The sequence below is a fragment of the Amaranthus tricolor genome, chromosome 7 (assembly GCF_026212465.1).
Source record: "Amaranthus tricolor cultivar Red isolate AtriRed21 chromosome 7, ASM2621246v1, whole genome shotgun sequence".
NCBI classification, from domain to species: Eukaryota; Viridiplantae; Streptophyta; class Magnoliopsida; order Caryophyllales; family Amaranthaceae; genus Amaranthus; species Amaranthus tricolor.
Genome location: NC_080053.1, coordinates 26937351 through 26954078, shown reverse-complemented (window position 1 = coordinate 26954078; position 16728 = coordinate 26937351). Strand labels below are relative to the sequence as shown.

The 16728-nt window shown below is 31.8% G+C and overlaps 3 protein-coding genes across 4 annotated transcripts in view; 2 read left to right on the top strand and 1 right to left on the bottom strand.

Moving 5' to 3' along the window:
• Nucleotides 1-480, top strand: part of LOC130817311 (uncharacterized) — a 32104-nt gene extending 31624 nt beyond the window's left edge. For both annotated transcript variants that reach the window (XM_057682940.1, XM_057682941.1), the window contains exon 29: nucleotides 1-480. This exon is cut by the window's left edge and continues 95 nt beyond it. In XM_057682940.1, coding sequence (XP_057538923.1) covers nucleotides 1-43 — 43 coding nt within the window. In that variant the 3' untranslated portion in view covers nucleotides 44-480.
• A 1194-nt stretch (nucleotides 481-1674) lies between these two features.
• On the top strand, nucleotides 1675-5625 carry LOC130817310 (glycerol-3-phosphate dehydrogenase [NAD(+)]). Its single transcript, XM_057682939.1, is given in 12 exon segments — nucleotides 1675-1997; nucleotides 2082-2158; nucleotides 2290-2362; nucleotides 2915-3133; nucleotides 3227-3333; nucleotides 3532-3595; nucleotides 3758-3795; nucleotides 3997-4117; nucleotides 4202-4256; nucleotides 4354-4402; nucleotides 4875-4947; nucleotides 4950-5625. Coding segments are annotated over 12 exon segments (1086 nt in total). The 5' UTR covers nucleotides 1675-1882; the 3' UTR covers nucleotides 5045-5625.
• Nucleotides 5626-5741: 116 nt separating this feature from the next.
• On the bottom strand, nucleotides 5742-16430 carry LOC130817309 (CO(2)-response secreted protease-like). The gene is made up of 11 exons (XM_057682938.1): nucleotides 16160-16430; nucleotides 15940-16040; nucleotides 15733-15830; nucleotides 13784-13948; nucleotides 9552-9663; nucleotides 8802-9342; nucleotides 8614-8714; nucleotides 7835-8077; nucleotides 7476-7590; nucleotides 7161-7371; nucleotides 5742-6620 (listed from the first exon to the last, which is right to left on the bottom strand). The coding sequence occupies exons 1-11, from the start codon at nucleotides 16250-16252 to the stop codon at nucleotides 6070-6072; spliced, it is 2331 nt and encodes a 776-aa protein (XP_057538921.1). The 5' UTR covers nucleotides 16253-16430; the 3' UTR covers nucleotides 5742-6069.
• Nucleotides 16431-16728: the final 298 nt, after the last annotated feature.

Sequence of the window (16728 nt, the reverse complement as noted above, 5' to 3'; positions counted from 1 at the left end):
CCAGAACCTGACTGTATTCAGGCACGACTTCCGTATGAAGTAGTTTTAATATCACGAACAAGCAACAAGCTACATTTCACAACAACTATTGGTTTGAAGCATGTAAATTTCTCTTTTTCAATGTGATATAAACACTTTTCGGTTTGGAGTGACTGACAAGAGTCGAGTTCACCTCAAGATCACAGTATAGGAGTTTCATGTTTGAACTGTATAGTCTTGTTAGCAGACTAAAAGTTGAAAGGTTTAGACAATTTGATATACTAACTCAATAGGTTTTAGTTCTTACTTATAGGGTTTATGGTTACACGATCTGAGGATGATCTTTAACTTTCCTTTTTCTATTGGTGTCTAAATGGTAGGTCAGTTTTGATAGTGAACTAGCAGACATTGCCTTGTACCGCTCTCTTTTAGTTTGTACAACTTTTTGTATATGAAATTAACAATTCATTTATTGTCAATAATGATAAGACAAATTTTGTTGAATTGCTTTTTTTCTCATGGATTTAGACTTTCTAATTTCTGTAGTTAGTGATCATTTTAAGATCGTAAGTGATCGCTTTAAGATTAAGTGATTATTTTAAGGTTGTTAATGATCTTACAATAGTTTAAAAAGTGGTCAATTAAATCCTTAGATGTTTGTATTCTTAAAATGATCACTTATGGTCCTAAAATGATCAATTATAACCTTAATAAAGGAATCACTTACTTTAGTTTTAAAGTGCTCAATAATATTCTTAGTGTCTTTAATTACTTATATTTTAAAATTGATCACCTATAGTCTTAAAATTATTAATTATAATTTTAAAGCGATTATTTACCTTTGATTTAAAGTGCTTATATACATGTTTAGATGCTTTACTTGTATTCTTAAAATGATCATATATAGTCTTAAAATAATCCAAAACTGAATGAAAGAGATAGTGAAAATCAAGTCGAAATAGATACAAAATTTAGAAAATTTGATAGTTTGGTCAAGTCAATCATATGAATCATCATCATCGTATTGTCTTTGAATTTGATATTTAACAACCTTTTTTCCAGGAACATCATTCATAATATCGTATTTAACAAACAAACTCTGCAAAAAAAAGTATAAATATGTCATATGGCATAGTCAATAATAAAGATCAAATAATTTTCTCAGATGATGTCTTCTTATTCTTTGCATCTATAATGTCCTCCTTTTTCTTCCTCTTATGTTCAACATCAATGTAACATTGTTCAATATTAGTTTAACATGTTAATTTAAAAATAAATTAAATAACTCTGCAAATGAAAAAAAAGCACAATTTAACACAATCAAAACAAGCAATTCAATGAGAAGATAATGAGAGGATATGGGAGAAGAAAAAAATTAATTTATGAGAAAGAGAAATAAGTCCTTTTTGTTTTAAAATTGATTTTGAATTTTGATTTCAAAATCTAATTTTTAGGTTTTGCTTATATCTTTTATTATATTAATTTAAATTTATGATTTTTAAAATTCTTAATAATTCATTAAAAAATTATTAAGTCTGCCCATTAAAAAAGGTCTCACAATGATATGATTTTAATTAAAAATTTATCTAGTTTTTAATAAATTATTCTTATAAAGACCTCTCAATAAAACAATCTAAAAAAAATATTTATATATTCATAATTTATATTACGTAGCAATATATTACCTAAAGAAGGAAAGTAGTCCTTTGTAAGAGAATAGTGTTTATAAGAACTACAAAGATCGGGAAGTAGTTAATGCATTACACTAATAGCATGCAAAATCTGCATACTTTGTCACATAACCAAATCTCCCTAATCAAACCCTGTGAAACATTAATTTCCCATCCTAAATCAATTTTTTCGGATTTCCATCCCTAACTTATCCCTTGAATCATCCATAAAAATGACAGCCCATGTTTCGGAGAAATACAAAGTTGCCGTTATTGGTAGCGGCAATTGGGGTAGCGTTGCAGCCAAACTCATTGCATCCAATACAATCAACAATAACATCTTCCATGGTAACATTCTTTACATTCCCATTTTTTTTTTTTCGATTTTGATTGATACTCATGTTAGTTTTAATTGCTGATGATGTATAACAGATGAAGTTCGGATGTGGGTATTTGATGAAACTTTGCCAAGTGGGGAGAAATTGTTGGAAATCATTAATCAAACCAAAGTATGTTTAACCTTATGATCATCATGATTATTGGTTTAGTGAAATTATAGTAGTATTTTCTGTTTGTTTCTATAAAGATAGATTAGTAATTCATTTTGGGCTTTTGTGTGTGTGTTTGGGAATTTTAATAGGTAAATGTGAAATACCTTCCTGGTATAAAGCTTGGTAAGAATGTGGTTGCTGACCCAGACCTTGAACATGCAGGTAAGGTTCTATGATTCTATCCATCCTTTGTTGATGAAATTGTTGTAGTTTAGCATATGAATGTTGAATTTGTAGTATCAATTTGTGAAAAAGAAATGCTAGTCCATGATTTTTTTTTTTTTTTTTCTTTCTTCCTCTTTTCCCTACTTAGGTGAGTTTTGTGGATCACAAGTGGGTTGGGCATTTTCAGGGTGTCCGATCGTACAAGACCCTGGCCTTAAATATTGGTTTTGCTTTAGTTTGATTAAATATGTAAAATAAACATGGCTTGAAATTATTATGTATTTTTGCTCAGCCCTATTGAGGAGTTGGATGTACACAACTTCAAACTTGCAACTTCAAACTTGTTATTGATGAAAAAAAGGTTGTTTCTAATTACTCTTAGTAGCAAACATCATCTTGCAACTTACGTAAATAAAAAGTGTATATGATTTAGTAAACTGTTTTATATAGTAATCATTAGTTGAGAAGATCTAAATAGGATCAACTTGTTTTGGTCATGAGTGTAATGTTTTTATCCTAGGCTAATTTTGAAGGTTGAAACTTGTGCAGTGAGAGATGCAAACATGTTGGTGTTTGTGACACCTCATCAATTTGTCGAGGGTATTTGTAGAAGACTTGTTGGAAACTTAAGGAGGGATGTTGAGGCTATTTCATTGATAAAAGGCATGGAGGTGAAAGTGAAAGGTCCATTGATGATCTCCTCTGTAATCTCTAAGCAACTTAAAGTTGATTGTTGTGTTTTAATGGGTGCAAATATAGCGGATGAGGTAATGTAACACATCTATTTGCCTTTTCATTATACTCCCGTGATCCCTGCATACAGGCACAATCCATACCCGTAAGAAATCATAATATCCGATTTTGCTGATGAGAAGTTCAGTGAAGCAGCGTTAGGATATAGAGAAAATAGAGAGGTTGCAGAGAGGTGGGTTCAACTCTTTGCAACACCTTATTTTGCTGTCACAGCTGTAAGTTTCATTTTTCATATTCTCTACCAAAAGTATGGCACGAAAGAAACATTAAGTAAACATTAAACATTAAACGTTAAACATTAATTAGTAAGATATACTTCTATATGGATCTCTGGACCGTCGATAATTGTCGATCCAACTTGATACAATTGATAGTTTGTTTTCTCACTTTCACTTAGTTCTTATGAAAAATAGGTCAATGATGTTGAAGGAGTGGAACTATGTGGTACATTGAAAAATGTTGTGGCCATTGCTGCAGGTTTGTGATTCTATTTTTCCATTATTATCGGTATGTCTCCAAAGTGACGATTCTATATTACATCTGTCCTTTAGCAAGCGTTTCACGAAACATGAAAGCAAAAACAAGACACTTGCTCTAAACACTATAACAGAGTTGACGTATGTTGTGTTTTATTTGCAGGATTTGTGGACGGATTGGCTATGGGGAGTAATACAAAAGTATATACATTTTTGCATTTAGATGTTTGTTTCCTTGTCAAATCAGGGACGGATCTATGCGCAGCTAATGCTGTGAACTGACAGCATTCAACTTATGTATTATATACTTAGATATACTAATATATGTGTTGGTTAAGTTGGTATGAGCTATGATATGCGACAATATTGACCCGGGTTATATATCGAATATATCTATTTCAGGCTGCAATTATGAGAGTTGGCTTGAATGAAATGAGGGTCTTCTCCAAGCAGCTATTCCCATCTGTTAAAGATGATACCTTTTTCGAAAGTTGTGGTGTGGCTGATCTTATTGCATCTTGTTGTAAGAAACCGATTCTCGATTCTTTGTTTTCTCTGGTTTCATTTTTTGCCCACTTTTTTTAGTTCGTAATTTTATTCATGACAGTTGGAGGAAGGAACAGAAAAGTTGCAGAGGCTTTTGTAATCAATGGAGGAAAACTGTATATAATTTATAGATGTTCTTTTATTTGCTTGAAACCATACATTGAAATGAACTCATGATTTAAAGCAAGTATAAACTGATTGTTATCATTTTAGACCCTTCGAGGAGCTGGAAGCCGAGATCCTGCAGGACCAGAAGCTGCAGGTAAGTTGTTCAAGTGTTAGTATACTATGCCTATTGTTCTTTATAAATAGAAGAATTTGCGAATTACATCCTTTTAAGTTTTGGACTTTTGCAAATTACAGCTTTAATGTTTATTTTTTGCGAATTACAGCCATCTACGTATTAAAGTCTACAATATTCAGGCCAAATCACAGAATTCCAACCACTCAACTTAAAATTGCGACCTTTAAAATCGTCAGAATTCTGTGATTTGGCATGAATGTTGTATACTTTGATACTTTAGTGGTTGTAATTCGCAAAAAATAAACATTGAGGCTGTAATTCGCAAAAGTGCTAAACTTTAAGACTGTAAGTTGCAAATTATTCATATAAATATTTTCATTGGCTTTATATGAATCACCATTAACCTAAATATCAATACAAAAAGAATAGGATAAATATGTATTTCTCTTGGTAAACCACTTATAACAGCCTCTTGTTCTCTCATTTAAAGGGTGTCTTGACAGCCAAAGAAGTATATGAAGTCTTAGAAAGCAACATGTGGTTTGATTCATTCCCCCTTTTCAAATAATACACGAGATTTGTGTCGGCGACAAACCGCCATCGGCCATAGTGCACTATAATGAATTTCGAAATGCAGCTGTATATTCAAGCTGTCTTTAACAAAAAGATTGACGTTCATGCAATATCCTAACTGAAAATAACAAGTTGAAGAAAGGAACATCGAGAAAAATATCGACAGAAAATCAAGTTGTATCCCCGGCCCTTACTATTAGGCACATAACTGAAAATCACAAATGAAATGTTCGAGTGCAATCTGTAATTTGTATCTTCATTCTCTTTTTTTTCGTATGAGCATGATGGATATTTGCAGAATGATACGTTATATGTAATGGTTTTGCTCGTCTATACCAGACACGATTAACCCGACTGTTTTGATGTCACTGCCACTATTTTGTCAATTTTGATTTTGAAACTGAATCATTCATAAATCAGATTGAGAGTTTAATTATAGAGCATCATCTTTAGAAGTTGTAAACTAAGGCTGTTATGAGTTTGAGCTTCACCTATAATTTTCTGTGTTCCTGGAAAATGGTTGCCTTCTCGACTATTTGTGATTCTCTTTCGACATGTAGTCGAAGATGCTTCTAGTAAGTGATTGGATCTAATGACTTTTGTTTCGTTGAAAATCGCCAAATGATGGACCAATGTCATGAAGCACAACATAAATGATTAATATGGATGAAATTTATGTTTCATACCACTGTCATGGAGGGATGTTAAAAGTTCTCAGTTGGCTACCCATCTCCGAATAGAGGTGGGTTGAAAATTGAAATCAGCAAAGTGTTGCACAATGAGATAAGTTTAAACATGGTTTCTTGTCATAAATCATTATCAATTAGGTGTAAGAAATAATGATCTAAATGAAAAAATGTAACGTCTACAAGATAACTTACAAGCGTTTTTTCTAGATAGTTTTTGTATTAGTATACAAATTTACTACTGAATTTCTCGAGTAGAAATTATCAATCTTGTTTCTATGAATCTTTTTCTATGTGTAATTATTATTTGTGATGCGTAATCGGTAGAGTATATAAGTATATCTTAAGACTTTAAAGTTTAAGCTGTTGGTTGATGCTTGAAGATATGTTATATACTCTATCAGCAATGTGGATGTAGGACCTCGGTTATTTTACAATATTTACGGCGAATACAATTCGAACATTATGTAGACCATCAAACCAAGTTATTGAACCATAATTATAGCCTAGTTGGGCTATTTTTGCTTGGAATGAAATGTTGAAAGTTGCTGTTGTATATCCCTTGTGGAAAACTAACTTCTTTGGGGAAATGCCTACTCTTAAACCTTCTGGTGCGCGTAAGGTAGCAGTGTATGTCGAATTCGGAGATCCAACATTGATTACGTGCCTTGAAATCCTTCTTTCTCGATTTCTTTTGAGCTTTTGTATTGAGATGGACGGGTAATTTATGTTCGATATACGATTATCTGATATAGCCTTTGGACATCTCAGCATTGTGCTCGACATTGATCGGAGAATCTTCTCAGTGTACCCAAGATAGCATAAGAAATGGAAGTAATCTTCTGTAGTGGTTGGGAACACTAGTCCTGGATGAAGAGCTTTCATTGGACTTATCTCCCCGACTCCTGTTTCATGCGGATTTGCCATGCCTCCTGAACTATTTGTAAGAGTTATCCCCCGGTTATCAGCAACAGTGGCTGTAAGATGTGTGAAATGAAAATTGATGAGAAATTGTAATCGTATAATGATGTAGCTGGTGTCAAGGAACAAAATTAACTAAAAGCTTAAGCCGATGGTTGAAGCCCAAGCTCTGAATACGTTGTCACGCCCCCTCTCACGAGAACCCTTTTACTCTTCAGGCTAGAAGCACAAACCCTCATACCCGGTACTAAATAGTTCCACTTGGAATGAAGGCTCAATGAATTCAAAACCGTGACTAATACCATGTCTAAGAATCAACGTAACAAAAAGCTTATTGGAAGCTTTTTCTAGAAAGCTACTGTAGTTCTCGTTTATAAGAAGCTTTTTCGTTATGTAAAGTCTTCACATTGTAGAGAATTCTGGGTTGTCCTAATAGTTAAAAGCTTTCTCTTTCACCCACGTGACGAGGAGTTGATTCTTACCGCCTATAAGAAGGTTTAGTTTCTCTTTCCCTTCGTCTGTACAGGATTATTCACCTTATACCCTGATCAAAAAAAAGTTACGACAATGTAATTTTTTGTGGTGGTGCAGCATACCTGTTGTCATCAATGCTGATTTTATCATAGAAGGTGTCCACCCATGATGTATAGACTTAATCAAAGCTGCTGCACCGGTAACGTGGGGGCAAGCCATAGATGTTCCTGACTTTATAGCAAATGCCGATTGCTTTTTCCGAATAGGGTCTCCTGGCTCATTCTCTAGTGTATTTGCTGCTAGTATTGCAACTCCAGGAGCCATAATGTCAGGCTATAACAACATAACAAAAGATCATTCATTGCAAGTGTTAGTATGCATGACAGATTGCGACCGCAAATCAGTAATTGCTAAGAGGATGTCGTCAAGTAATGTACCTTAAGAATGTTTTCGGTGAGTTCTCCGGGGCCTCTTGATGAGAAATCAGCCACAACTGGTGCTGGTTTGAATCTTTGTACAGCAACTGTTGAGATGATTGATGCTGTTGGTTTTCTGTAAGCACAATAGAAATCATTTCTCCATCACTTCCGAAAACTCTATACTATTTCAAGTAGAATGTTAAGCGCCAGGTATGTAAAGGGTCTATGTTGCATCTGTACTTCTACCCCAAAGGGCTCTTGCTGGTTCTTCACCATTGAGCATATCGAGTAAGAAATGAAATGTCATAGGAGAAGTGAATGTCTATGGAACTATTAATCATCATAGAGAAGTGAAATTTCGTAGAGGAATCGCTTACTTGGTAGAGTTAATGTACTCGAGTATCTGAATTCCGTCATGTTCTCCTAGTTGTGTAAATGGGAAAGAACCTGAATCAAAAGGCACACCTTTTTCCATATCACTAATGTATATTAGGCCTTTTGCCCCAGCATCTTGTACTACCAACATCTTGATCCGTCGTGAAACTCCTCGGTAACTGTTTAGACATACCACTATTTTCCCAGCTACTTTCTTAGGATCTAAAGATCCAGGATAGCAATTGCTGCAATGGGTTGAAAAATAAGAGATTTTTAACATACTGAATAGCTCATGTTATGGGTCTATGTCGTAGTTTGAAGTTTTCAAACCCTATGGGTCCGGCTCTAAGTCTGGGTCTACAAATTATAAATGGATCTGGGTTTGAGTTTGGTTGAACCCAACCCAACCTAGATCCGACTCATGACCACTCCTACTACTAAAATACATGTTTAAGATATTAACTAATTGCTATGTTGCCTATAAGGGTGTTCAACGGGCCAAGCCCCCATTTTGAGCTCTTATCCGGCCCATTTTTAGAAGGGTTTGGTAAGGACCAAGTTGAAAATGAGTAGAGCCAAAAACGGAGTCTACTATAATTAAAAGGAATCGGCCTATAAAAGGACTTAATAAGGGTCGGAAACAGGCCCTTTTAAATAGTATAATTGATGAATAATTATGACAATGCATATGGGGATTATTAACGTTTCTACAATATAAAGTCATATTAAGTTTAAAGGGTCCTTATCCAAACCGGCCCATTGAACACCTCTAGTTGCGTACCTTGCTTCTGATGATGGGGTGAAAACAGAAGCCAAATCGCCTGCAAATGCAAGAGGATATTGGCTGGAAATAGTGAGATTGGACAGTGTAATGCCAGACCCCTATATAGAAAATGAAGTAAAGCATCATTGGTATCAAGTTCTTCACAAGAATGAGGAATATAAGCATTTTTAGAACTCCGATCTCACTTTGAAACTAGCATTGTTTCCGAGGAGCAGAATTGATCGAAAATCCCTGTCAATACTCGAAGCAGCGACAGTAAATATCCACGGAGCTGTGTTCACTACAGTATATGGGTCTGGACCGCTATTTCCTGCTGAGCATACAACCATTACACCCATTTGATTGGCATGAAAAGTTCCAATAGCTATGGGATCACTCATAAAATCGGCTTGTAACAGTAAATCCATCCCGAGAGAGATTGATATAATATCAACACCGTCTTTAACTGCATCATCAATCGCCTTCAATATAGTGGAACCAGAACAATTATCTATTGTGCACGCCTTGTACACAGCAATTCTAGCAGAAGGTAAGCCCCCTCTGGCAGTCCCTCGCGCCAATCCAAAGTAACTAGCATTAGCTACTTCGACTCCTGCTGCTGTCGATGCTGTGTGAGTTCCGTGGCTGTCATGGTCTCGTGGTGAGCCGCTTGACTTTGAAGCTGTTGTGTTGATGAATTTTCCGATGCCGCCTTGGTGGATGTAGTATCTTGCACCAATTAATTTCCTGTGAAACTCGATAAATTAGCTAGTCACAAAGTTCAATAGTACGGTAGCAAGGGACCTTTACAAGGTGGGGTCCTGAGCGATTGCTCATTGTGCTAAGATCTCTCTATAAATGTTTGCACACTTCAATCTTTGATTTCTTATTTTATTATCTTGTAACTGATTTTGTACTGGATTCCTACTGATGTTTTTGAAATACAGAGTGAATACCTGTTACAATTGGACTTGTTGAAGTCAGAGCCTTCCATGCATACTCCTTTCCATTTTTGAGGTATTTTTCCTACACCTTTATCACTGAAACTTGCAGATTCAGGCCATATCCCTGACAGGGTTATAAATACAATCATGTAATCAGAGTGAGTGATCATATTAGTCTTCTATGTGGTATTGTCGAACTTCTCAGTTTGTGATACTTAAAAGGTAATTAGAAGCTTATTAGAGCAGACATTATATGAAATAATATTATCCGAATGATTAAATTGATTTATTTTTCATTTACTGATAAAGATTGGGAAATGTTTGGTAAAATGGTAATGATCCATAAACAAGTTTTGAATTAATGTGGTTTTGAGCTTTATTGGCATTGTTCTTAATTGATAAGAATGAGTTTGCATTTCGTGTCGTTGCATTCATTTTATTGCATTGGATTTGTGTTTTTTCTATTAAGCATTCTCATGCAATATTTGCATATTTTTTATTACATGAAAACTATGACAATTTTGAGGGACAAACAGTAATTTCTTTTGAGCAAATACTCCCTGTGTTAAAAAATTAACTTCATTATTTATTTTAGTCGTCATCATTAAATTTTCTCATTTTTTTTTTACCATAACCACTACAACAAAATTAACTTTTCGCGACATAAGATTTTGTGGCATTGAAAAAACGTCACTAATTCATAGTGTAATAATTTTTTGCTTTTGATTTCAGTTCCACAATAAAGTAATTTAGTGTACTTTATTTGACTTTTAGTAACATATATTATTGTTACTATAGTTTATAGTGATATTTATGAGAATTGTCACTAGATCACATGCCGTGAAAAGTTTTATTATGATTTTTTATTATGCTACTAAAAAGTTTAATGAATGTCACTAAATTGACTATATATACCATGAGAAATTTAAAGTAGTGACATTTAATTTTAATGTCACTAAATATATCTCACTGAAATAAATTATGTTATAGTGAACACATTGTATTTTTTATTTTTAATCTATACACTATATTTATATTTTAAATCTCATTTACACATTTCTCTGACTTTTGTATAAAATAATTATTTTATTTTACCATGTTTATTTATATTTGTAGTTAGAGGTGTTCATTCGAGTAATCAGGTCGGTTTCGAATGGGTGCCATTCGATTTGGTTGTATTTCGAATCAGTTATATTTCGGATGCGTGTTGCAACGTGTCATACTCAGGTTGGGTCGGTTAGTCATGGTTCGGTTGAAGATCAGTTATTCGAGCTATCGGGTTAACATCAGTTCGGTGTCGGTTGAAGTACGTGTCGAGTTTCAATCGGTCTCGGGTTGTCATCGGTTAATAACTGGTTCGGTTTTATGGGTACAGATCGGGTTCGGGTATTTTTCAAGTAGAATTCGGCTACGAATTGCGAATTACTAATTACTATGATTGAATCAGTATCAGATTAAGTTGTTAGTCATTTTTTAATTGATGATAAGGTTCCTTTAGTTAAATCAAAACAGTGAAAATGCAAATCAATTAGTGATCATTATTATATTGTAACTTTTACTTGTTTGACCGAAAATTAAAATTATAAAGTTCTATCAATTTTCATATAATTCGATTCAAAGTAGTTAAATAAACATTGACCGTTGATTATTAACTCTAAATATATGAAATCATGTATTTATAAAATTTATTTTATTAAAATATATATGACTTTATTAGAATAACTAATAAAATGATTGAATATGAGTCAATCATACTTCTATGTAAAAAATTGGTTCAGGTTTACAGCAATTCGATTTAAACTTCGTTCGGGTTAAGTCGATTTTAGCCGGATCGAGTTTGGTTTTGAGCATGATTCGGGTCGGATATGACTCGGGTTGGTCGTTATTAAGTTCGGGTAATTTCGGTTAACAGTTACGTGTCGGTTAGAATAATCGGTTACAGCTCGGGTTTAGTTTTCCCATTTTCAGTTGTCAACTGGTTCGAGTATAGCTTCGAGTCAGGTAATATCGGTTCGATAAATCTAAAAAAGAAACACATTATTGAGTCGATTTACTTTCGATTTTGGATCGGGTCACTTTTGAACGGCTGATCTATTATTGAAAGACAAGATATGTGCGCGGTTGTCCGAACATCTCGGGGATTATCCATGTGATATCAAGTCTTGAAATAGCGCCAACATGACAGTCTTTTCTTCGCATTTGTTTGTTTTTAGTTAAAACATCATGTCATTCTCAACTTTTAAAGACATAATTTCTCATTTGCTCCTCTTACCCAAAACTACTACTCCCTCTCACCCTTTCAATTTGAGTTAAAACTATTTTATTGTTTTTGATTTTTGAGTACAAATGTGCAAGATAACATATTTAAAATATATAAATAAGATAATAAATAATCATTACTAAAGTGTAAAGATTATCTATCAAAGCTAATAGGGAGAATGTAAATCATAATTAAAGAGAATAAAAAATAGAGTAAAATAGAATATATAACAAATTATATGAGGCTGATAAAATACTTTTGAGTGTATTCATTTAATAGTGATAATAAGTGGTAGTGGCGATCACTAGGTTGGTTAATTTGCAAGTGGCTAAAAATGCTACAATTTATTTATAAATGTTACTCTATATAATATAAGGGTGAAAAATATTTATTATATACACTATACATTTCAAACCATAATTATTATATATTAATATAAGAGTTGTCCAATATAATTGTCAGTCTATTAAAAAAATAAATGTCATAATTAGTGTTAATTTTTGGTATTCTCACCAACCCTCCAAAGTGGGAAGTCCAAACCCCCCTTAAAAAATCATGAGGCCACCAAGTCTTTTAAATCAATCCAAAACTTTATTAACATAAAGATTGTGTTTATAATTACAAGGACCAATTAGATCGTGAGTTGTTTGCATGTCATTTTCTTCATCATGAATAATGTCCTAGACTACATCATTTTTCATTCATTCTACAAACTTTATCACTACAACATTGCTAACTTTGCTCTTAGTGTTTAATATAATATATATATATATATATATATATATATATATATATATATATATATATAAAAGGCCAGAATAAATGTTCACAGGAATTAGGAAAATTTGCAAAGAAACATCTTATAAAACCAGTTTTTTTTTGTAAAAAAACACCTTTTAAAATTTTTTTTTTTAAAAAAACACCTTTTAAGAGACTTTTTATTAAAAAAAAAACACCTTAAATCAGTTTCCGGTGACTTTTGTCAACTTTCAGGCGTTGACTATGCCATTTGAGCTCCAAAGTCAACACCTGAAAATTGACAAATGGCATAGTCAACGCCTAAAAGTTGACGAAAGTCACCGGAAACTGATTTAAGGTGTTTTTTTAATAAAAAGTCTTTTAAAAGGTGTTTTTTTACAAAAAAAAATTTTAAATGTGCTTTTTTATAAAAAAACTGGTTTTATAAGATGTTTCTTTGCAAATTATTTCAGGAATTATGAAAAATAATATAATTAGAATAAAATAACAAATATTAGTTTTAATTATAAGTGAGTAGCATATAGGGATCACATAATTAAAATAATAGGAAAATAGATAAAAATATATATGATTTATTGTGGATTAGATATTTTATATTAGTTTTAATTATTAGTAGGGTAAGAAGTAGAGAACATAAGAATAGAGTATTAGGATTTCATAAAAAAAGTATCAAATTTTATCCAAGATATGTAAATATAAAGCTTAAATATGACCAAAATTATGGATGAAATATAGAAAGATTTTGCGAAACAAAAGTTACAATTGTCTAAAATGGCAAATGAAAAGATATTATAAAATGGTAGTATTTTCTCCCTTTTACTTTGTTGGAATATTTTATATAAAAAGTGAGAAATTTAAACATGATTATATATATATATATATATATATATATATATATATATATATATATATATATATATAAGTTAAATGTATCAATATGGATTTTATTAGATTCGTATATACTTTTTATTATTATCTATAAAACATGTTTAGAGATATTTAATTAGATTGGGATTATGCAAACGTAACCAATAAAATGGAATAATTAAAATTAGTTGTTCTTTGGAGAGATATATTATAATATTATTAATATTTTTTTCGTTTTGAAATACTCGCACCCGATTGTAATATATTGTGTGGGAATATATTAATAATAGAAGGGAAGAAGTAAATGAGAAAGGATGATATAGAAGTATATGAAGTCAATTAAAAGTGTGGTACGTACCTGTGTCTATCATTCCGATAATAACATCTGTAGAAGCAAGAGTATGGTGGTATTGAAATTTAAAACCAAGATCCTTTCCTGATTGTTGATCCAAAAAGTCCCAAGATCTTGTTGTGTGAAGCTTCATACTTGGATCACGAAACACTGATATTACCTCTTCATTACCTGCCATTAATCCATATCGTTTTCATTCTTGCCAACTTAATTACCATTTTTTTTATTATAGGATAGACTAAGAAAATGAGAACATTAGGTGAGATTCGATTGCGTTTTCATGACCCATCTAAAAAAATCAGTACTTACTCGAAATGAAATAAGACGTGATTTTCTAATTACCAATCTTAAGTCATAGTCATAATTCTTAATTTTATGTTACTCTAATCACAACTCCATTTTAGTCAGATTGCAACATTTTCTAAACGCTCAATTGAACACAAAAATACATTAGAAAATTTAAAGTATTGAAAACCACTCAACGCGACACAAAAATAATTTTTTTTTAGATTATAGGGCAAACTTGGGAAAGGAGAGAGCTAGATTTTAAAAAGGTGATTTATTATGCGCGTTTTAATAATAGGCTAAACAGATATTTACTTTAACCGAAAGGTCCAATTTCTAAAATTTGTAACATTTTGGCTCAAAACACTATCAATGGGACACAAAATTATTTTAGAAAAGTAGTATTACTTCTATTTTGTACTTCACTTTACCACACTTTCTGGATCATTTCACATTATTTCACACTCATTCCTATGATTTCCTACATTCTTACTTCTTAGATTTAAATATTAATAAATATTTTTATCTTTAAAATATTTTCCAAAGGTTGCTTTTTATGAAGTTTATAAGGATACCGCACACAAATCACGATGTTGCCAACTTTCTACTACAGCAACCCGGCAAATGTTAAAAGTTAAATAGAACTAGAAGAGGACCTAATATTTATAAAAAACTAAAAAAGTTTTATACATGGTAAAAAGGTTTTGTTTGTTTTAAATTTATTTTAAATTTATGTTTTTAATTGTTTTTTAATTCATATTCATGCCATTAAGAGTAACTTACATTTTTATTTTATCCGCATTTTTCCTCATTTTCCTGAAAATACTTCTTTTTATTCCTAAAAACACTTATTATTTAAATCAAATGTTTCCTCTTTTGGCATATACATATAAGATATCTCATTTTTTTATTTAGTAATATTTTTTCCGCACTTAAAATATTATTTTTAGCCGGTATCCTGAAATATCATCTTTTTTAAAAACGTCTCTTAAGTCTAACCTATTAAAGCTTAATTAAACTAAAAAATATCACATAACAAACCATAATGAATTAACGATATTATAATTTTTTTTTTTTAATTTGATTTCAGTTTTATCATGTCTCAACTTATTGAGTATTATTATTGATCTATATAATAATTCACACCAATTTCAAATAAACTATAGTATACACTATACCCTCTGACATTTATTAAAAAAAAAACATACACTTTTATATTGGAGACATTTTAAAAGGACAAGAAATTAAGAAGCCAAAAACCATAAATAATGATTCCAAATTACAATTATAATACTCTCTCGTATTTTCTTTATTTGTCCTATTTGATTTTGACATATTTATTAATGTATGCTTTCAATCTTAAATATTTCTAATTGTGCTTAAGTAAAAATTATAAAAAGTTGATATTAATAAAATTTACAATAAGACAAATTAAACAAGATCCAACATGATGAATAGTGTTGAAAGTCAAATAGAACAAGTAAAGCGGATAAGAGGAAGTAATAATAATAATAATAATAATAATAATAATAAATACAAATAATATTCAAATAGTAAAAATATGTAGTATAATACTATATAAATAATAAAAGAATCATATGTTGTATTTATCATGATGAAGAGAATATGAATGGGCGGAGAAGGGAATTAGTAAAATAGAGAAAAAGTACCAGAAAGCAGAGAAGCTTCACTGGCAGTAAGAATGGCAGAGAATCCCCTGAATGCGTGATGATAGACATGCCCCACCGACACCCTTTCTATCTCCTCACTGCATTCATACATTTTTACATATTTTATTTACATTAATATACATTTCATGTTCATCCCTCTCTACCATTTTCATCCAATAAATAAATAAAAAAAAACAGAAATTATACCTGGGAATTACAGTAGAAAGCAATTCTAAATGAGCAGATTCTGCAATTTCCATATCGAAATCGGCTTCGCCAATTGATCCACCCAAATAAACTATGTAGCTCTGCATAAATTTGAAAAACCCAGAATATGAAATCAATAATTAATCAATTTTAAAAAATGAAAATCAAAAGACAAATAAAAAAAAAGGGTGATCAATCCAAATTCAAATGCAATAATTACTTGAGGAGTTTGATTAGAAGAAGAAGAAGAAGAAGAAACAGGGGAGAAGAAGAAGAGAAAGAAGGGAAGAAGAGAGAGAAAGAGAGAAGCCATGGAAGAATGGGATGAGTGAAGTGAAGAAGGAAGAGTAAGAGTGAGAAAGGGAATGATAGGATTTGTAATTGTAGGAGAATCATGTTTACGAGCATGTGGGTGTGGGTTTGGAAAGAAAGTGAGAGAGAAAGATGGAGATTGGAGAGGAGAATACGTGATTCTTTCTACTTGAGAGGAAACTTGATTCTGGGGTCACTTTAATTACTCTGTTTTTTTTATCTTGTTAAAATGCAAATTAAAATTATTTTTTTTTTATATGTAACAAAATTTTAATAAATAAGACTAGAGAGAGTAAGGTTTGGACGCCAATTTATGTTCATTTCATATTATTGCAAGAGAATTAGCATTATACTTCTTTTTAGGACCTCGTCTGATCTGATTAGATCTGATCTGAATTTACTAAGGTTTGATCTGATTTGATCTGATCTGATCTGATCTAATCTGGTCTGGTCTGGTCTGGTCTGGTCTGGTCTGAT

Bases quoted from the DNA above. Each gene is read 5' to 3' on its own strand.
- LOC130817309 (XM_057682938.1), bottom strand. From the start codon at position 16,252: ATGGCTTCTCTCTTTCTCTCTCTTCTTCCCTTCTTTCTCTTCTTCTTC. The intron at 9,343-9,551 runs GTATTCACTCTG...CGAGTTTCACAG, and splicing joins AACAAGTCCAATTGTAACAG to GAAATTAATTGGTGCAAGAT. The intron at 6,621-7,160 runs GTATGCTGCACC...CACATCTTACAG, and splicing joins ATCAGCATTGATGACAACAG to CCACTGTTGCTGATAACCGG.